Here is a 6,628-nt window from a genome sequence, read left to right as displayed (position 1 = left end):
CATCGGCGTTCCCATCTTGTATTGAAATCTGAAAAACTTCTTCTTCAAGTAGAGCCGGTTCTCAATGCTCTTGGTCATGTATTTGTCCTCCAGTTTCTTCCACAAGCCTTTTGCCAAATTTTCCCTCATCACAAAATACTTTTGGTCCTTTGCTAGACAAAGCCGAATGGAACTACAAGCTTGCCGGTTCATTTTCTCCCAATCCTTTTCGGAGATGTCTTCGGGCTTCTCCTCCAAGGTGATGTCTAATTCTTGTTGGAACAACACATCCATAACTTCACATTGCCACATTCCAAAATTGTTGGTGCCATCAAACTTCTCAACTTCAAACTTTGCATTTGAGATAAGTTTGCCCGATCTTGATGATTCCCCCATTTTGCTAAAATTTCTTCAAATCCTCACTATTCCCAACTTCAATAGCCTAGATTTGAAACCAATGGCTCTGATACCAATTTGTTGTGCAAAACCTTTCTAATGGGTGAAGGAAGCGGAAGCAAGTCCTTCACCCCAAATAGCTCAAATGGGAATAGTGGAAGAAACACAATGCAAAGCTTTCAAATACTCCAATAAGGATGTTAATGGTGTTAGAAAAGCCCTAAGTAAGTTCTAATCATGGATTAACACCCTAATATATGCAAGCACCAACAAAGCCAAGTAATGGAGACAATAGAGAGAGAGAGATAAGATTTACGTGGTTCAGCGATGTGCCTACGTCCACGGGCGGAGCAATCTTCCTTTACTATGCAAATCCCTCACTTACAAAGAGTTTAGCAACTCTAATCACTCTCAATACAATGGTGGCTCAACCCTCATTAATGTTCTTCCAACCCCTAACCCTAGAAAACCCACTTTAGTATTTATAGTCAGGTTCAGAAATGTTAATACAGCAAAACTCAAGGGGCGTTCGAACGCGGGAGTGGCCCGTTTGAACGCCTGCAGAAACAGCTGTTCTCGGGTTGGCTTGCGTTCGAACGCGGCTGGGGCCGTTCGAACGCCTGGTTCACAGACTGCTCTCTATCTGAGCCCGCGTTCGAACGCCCTCAGGGCGCGTTCGAACGCCCGGCACAGAAATGCTGAACATCCTGAATTTTTGTTGAAAACTGAATTTGAGCCAATTTTTAACATATCATAGCTATACTACTATACGATATCAAATCAGTCATAGATATAATAGTATTTTACGATATCAAATCAGTCATAGCTATAATACTACTCTACGATATCAAATCAGTTAGAAGATTTTTGAAATTTTACTTCAACTCATGTATGATCTCCCAGTAAAGATTAATGAACTGGTGGTAGCGGTAGGAGGAGTTTTTTCTTGCATTGCGTCGATGTGGTGGCATGCATGACTATGACTTGTTTGTCACCAATGAGTTTTGATTTCTGGAAATCGTTGGATGAAGCGTGGAATTCCTACACTTTAGCATAGCTAATGGTCATGGCTTTTTCTACCCTATTGGATTTCATTCCTGTATATATTCACGTGGAAAATGTCATACTCATCCATCCTAGGCGATTAATCTTTCTTTTCTTCTGTTTTATTTTAATTATAATAAGTAGAGATAAAATATAGATAGTTGAGTATCACATAGTGACTAAATAATCTCATATTGATAAGAAATTAATTAAAGTAAAGAATTGTTTACATATTGTTGAGTTCTACGGTTGATTTACAGTAACTCTGTACCATTGGGATCAATTTCATTGGCTACTGTTTCTAAAGAGATACATCAACCTCTCTAAGAATAAATAAGTGGAGATATATGTGACAATTTTTGACCTCATACGATAAATTCGACACATATCCGAACTCAAATATTTTAAATGGATTTGAATTTGGATTTGAATTTAAGACGATTGTTTGGATGGAGATAATAGGATGGAAGAGGAGAGAGTCAGGGGCGAAAATAATTGTCTCTTTTTTATTGAATATTTAGGAAAGAGAGGGAGAGAAAAATATAGCCTCTAATGATCATTTTTTTTCTTTTCAAAAGTGGAGAGAAAGGGAGAGAAAGAAAGAGAAAAAGAAAAGAAAAAATATATATAAACTCTTTTATATTTTAATATTCTAAATATGTGTCTATTCTGTTATACTATTAATTTAAATCTTACAGCTTCTATTAACAAAATTAAAAGAGAATAATTAAATATTAAATATTATAGTTTATTCCTGGATATTAAAGCTTGTAGATAATATAACTCTTATATGTTACCTTTACTTTTATTTATTTTTATCAAAACTTTACCATTAGATCTTACTTCTTGCCGTGATTATAATTAATTAAATATTAGATGAAGACTACAATAATAAACATATTATTTTTTCTCCTTTTCTCTCCTTATATTAAACATAGTAACTTTTTTTATCTCTCAGTTACATCTAAACAAAATGAGAGAAAATTATTTAATCTTTCATTTCTCTTCTCTTCTCATCTTATGCTGCTCTTAAAAACAAAACAAAAAACTATTTATGCTGGACGTGAGATAAAACGACGCATAACTAATAGTATATACGATTATATCTACTAGTCAATCCAAGTCGTACTCCAATTATTTTCTCCGCCTCCCACGGTCCCACCCCCTTTTCCGGCGTCAGTCTAGACCAAAACATCCTACATGTACACCTAGAAATACCTCCCATCCTCCAATTAAACGCCACAAAATTAACTCAATCACAATGGTCATGATCTCCCCAACTCTTCTACCTCTCTTCCTCTTCCCTTTACTCCTCCTCATTTCTTTCTCCACCGCTGCCACCTTCACCGTCATCAACCAGTGCTCCTACACCGTCTGGGCCGCCGCCGTCCCTGGAGGTGGTCGCCAGCTCAACTCGGGCGAGACCTGGGATGTCAACGTCAACGCCGGCACGACCGGAGGCCGCATCTGGGCCCGAACCGGATGCTCCTTCGACGGAAACGGCAACGGCCAATGTCAGACCGGCGACTGCGGCGGCAAGCTCGCCTGCACCGCCTACGGCGTGCCGCCCAACACCCTCGCTGAGTTCGGCCTCAACCAGTTCAACAACCTCGACTTCTTCGACATCTCCCAAGTCGACGGGTTCAACGTGCCGATGAACTTCCTCCCGACCTCCGGGGGCTGCAGCAAGGGGCCCCACTGCAGCGCCGACGTGACGTCGCAGTGCCCCAGCGAGCTCAAAGCACCCGGGGGGTGCAACAACCCTTGCACGGTTTTCAAGACAGATGAATACTGCTGCAACTCGGGAAGCTGTGGGCCCACCAACTACTCCATGTTCTTCAAGAATCTTTGCCCGGAGGCTTACAGCTACCCCAAGGACGACGCCACGAGCACCTTCACTTGCCCGGGGGGGACGAACTATCAAGTGGTCTTCTGCCCGTAATAACCTGGATAAAGATTGGATTATATTAATAATATACTTGCTTTCGAATAAGGTGGACGTAATCATGCAATTAGACATATCATCAGTACTTTATTAATTCGTTGGTGATTACGTGTAATAAATTGATAAAATTGATGCTTGAAATAATAGTATTAAGTATTCGTAGTTATAACTGTGGACTCTATGATCCATGGATGGATGAATGGATGGATGGATGGATGGGTTACTTCTGGATTTTACTTTTGAATTTAAGGAAGGTAAGATAAGGAATTATTTGTGTTTGGTTGTGGAATAAGAATAAATTTATTTAGTATATATATATAGCCAGGGTTATAATGGCTTATTTACATATCAATTTAACTTAACTAGTTTAGTAATACTTATTAGTATCTTTCTCCTCCTTTTTCATCTAATATTTTAAATTTACGAACAAATATAATTATTCTTTGAAATATATTATTCTAATTAATTATCATTTTAAATATTCTCTCTCTTTTCTCTCCTCTCTGCTCTTCTCATTGATCCGCTCTAAAGAGTATCTTTATTATTTGCTTATCATTACAATTATTCTTTCTCTCTTCTCTTATCTTCTCACCTCATTCATCCGCTCTAAAAAATATTTTAATTATTTACTAAAATATCTCTTAAATTTCTTACTCTCATGTCATATTAAGTCTAGTTATTATAGTCGCATACTTGTTTATATCCAACAAAATATTAGCTCAAACTAATTTAAGCTAGCTTATATAAATTCAAAAAAGAAATACGATTTAGGAAACATTACATGATGTTTCGTATCTAAAACCAATTTAATTTTGACATAGGACCCTTCATTGATGAAGCCCATCATGCCACGGGATATGTTTCTTCCACATGTTTTAACCTTTCCATCTTCTCCATCTGATCGATCTACGTAGTTTTCCGGGCAATTATGTCGCGAACTACCCTACGAAGCCGGTTGAGGTCAAGGATGTCGCGGCCGTCGACGTGGTCGAATCGAAGAATGCAGAGCAGAGCATACCAGAAGAGCAAGAGGAGAAAGTTAAGGCGTCCAAGGAAAAGATCACCACTGTAGGCTCCATAACGGAGAAGGAACTCCTCCTTCAAGGAGGAGAGTAACTTCCTGTCCGACCTTAAAGAGCACGAGAAGAAGGCCTTAATGGAGCTGAGGTCAAAGGTCAAAGACGCCGTCCTCAATAACAGGAGGAGAACAAAGAAAAGGAGAATGTGGTCTATTTTTAAATTTCCTCAGGGCCCGGGAATTCATAGTTAAGGTTGCATACAAGATGCTCGAGAGAACGCTCGACTGGTTGGAGTAGTCGAAAGTTGATTCGACCCTCGAGGAGAAGAGATCACACGGTGTGTTACAATGCGTATGGTGTGTTTCACGATGATAAGACGTACAAGAAGTCCTTCGGAAGATATCAATTCTTGAGGTGGACATTTCAACTGGTGCCGAAGGGGACTCAGAAGCTAGAATTTAAGCCTTCTAGTTCTGCTTCGCATGTTCAGGATGACGTCGTTGAATTGGGCAACATTAATTATACTTTATTTTGGATGGAAAGATTGTACTGAGTAAAATTTAAAATTACCTTATTTTTTTGCCCAAATTATTTCATTTAGGCCTCGAAAATCATAATTTTACTATTCTAAGAAAGTTTAATCTTAATAACTTCGAGTAGAGATTTCAGATTTAGATTATTCTTTTATATTATGGATCTCTAGGATGAGCTTTTTTTTTTCTTATAGTTATTAATTTGGGTTCAGTAAAGATTGAATAAAATTATTGGAGTTTCGTTTCCTATTGTCCTTTGAGGTTTTTTTTTTTTTTGAATCAATAAGACTTTGATGTCCTAATTCTTAATATTTCATTAGAAAATCAATAAAATTGGTGAAGGTGTTTTCGCTCCGGCATCAAACACCCCTAGGATGTATATATATATAACACATAGCTATCGACAGTACCTTTATCAGGTACAGCCTGAGTCTAGGGGTTCGCAGCTTAATCTCACAAACAATATAGTTCATATACTTAGATCACACCACCTAACCCCGTTGGAAACAAACCTTCAGATATGAACACATCAAGCAAGGAGGCCTCCATGAATGCTATAGTTCAAGAAATATGCTTGTGTTGGTTTTTGGATTTCTTCTCCTTCTTGTATGTGTATGGTCTACTGTTTTTATCCTCCAAGAAATCTTCCACCGCAAAGAAACTTCTGGGGAACTTAGGATCTGAAACAAATGGAAGAGAGATGCAGTGATGCAAGGGGAGGGGAGGAGGTGAAGACGCGAAGGGAGCGAGATGGTAAAGAGGGAAGTTGGAGGAGGTAATTAGGTTTAATTATTTATATATAAGCAGGTTAACAGATATCCAATATTTGAATTTTCTTAATCCGACTAATTTGTATTAAACTGTATGTGAATCCAAACATGAATATAGAACGGAATGAAAATCTGCACTCGTATCAAATCTAATTGAGATCGAATCATGGGTCGAGCCATACTTAAAAATTCAACCCATTTTCAACCCTATCCGAAGAAACACGTCGAGATCATCTATGTGGCATATAATAAGTAGATCTTAAGGGGAAAAAGAAGACAGATCATGAAAGTTCTAATTTTTGGATCTTTTATTAGAGATATAGGGTATAGAGCCCACAGAAGACCCATCCTAATCATCTGGCTGTGGAGCCATGACTTTTTGATAACGTAAGAACCTTCTATGTCCAGAAAGGAATGACTAAGGATTGAAAAACATGGCAATCTTTGTCCATCCTTACAAGTTTCCAAGGTGTGAAGAGAAAAATCGAACAAGATTTTTACGCGTGCATCTGTCAACATGATAGGAGATAAGGCTAATTAGTCTGTCTTTGATCATTTCAATAGAAATAGTCTACATATATATAGTTGTATATTTAGTAGGTAAATAGATAGATAGCGAATAAACTTAATTTGTATGAGAATATATGTGGATTCAGGTCATCTTTAGATTGAATTGAATCCTACTATTTAGATTGGTTAAACAACTAAGAAAATATCTTCAATGAAACGGGTCATAATAGCCAAATTCGATCATAGCACGTTTTCTTTTCAGATAGTAATCAACTTCTTTTTGGTTTTTTTGTTGTTGTTGCTGAGGTTTTCGATTGAGGCAATGTCCCAATGGTGATGTACCAACTGAATATAATTATAATGCTAATAAATAATTATTACATAACAATTTTTTTTGTAAATAATATATATAATAAAATAATAAAAATATGA

The 6,628-nt window shown here is 37.6% G+C and overlaps 1 protein-coding gene across 1 annotated transcript; it reads left to right on the top strand.

Moving 5' to 3' along the window:
* Positions 1-2,643: 2,643 nt before the first annotated feature.
* LOC140764071 (protein P21-like) lies at positions 2,644-3,600 on the top strand. The gene has a single exon (XM_073102531.1). It carries the CDS (start codon positions 2,681-2,683, stop codon positions 3,359-3,361), a length of 681 nt encoding a protein of 226 aa, XP_072958632.1. The 5' UTR covers positions 2,644-2,680; the 3' UTR covers positions 3,362-3,600.
* Positions 3,601-6,628: the final 3,028 nt, after the last annotated feature.

The sequence above is a fragment of the Typha angustifolia genome, chromosome 7 (genome assembly GCF_048772165.1).
Source record: "Typha angustifolia cultivar Huaian chromosome 7, ASM4877216v1, whole genome shotgun sequence".
NCBI classification, from domain to species: Eukaryota; Viridiplantae; Streptophyta; class Magnoliopsida; order Poales; family Typhaceae; genus Typha; species Typha angustifolia.
The sequence above is the reverse complement of the archived record's forward strand: the minus strand, read 5'-3'. Positions and strand labels throughout refer to the sequence as shown.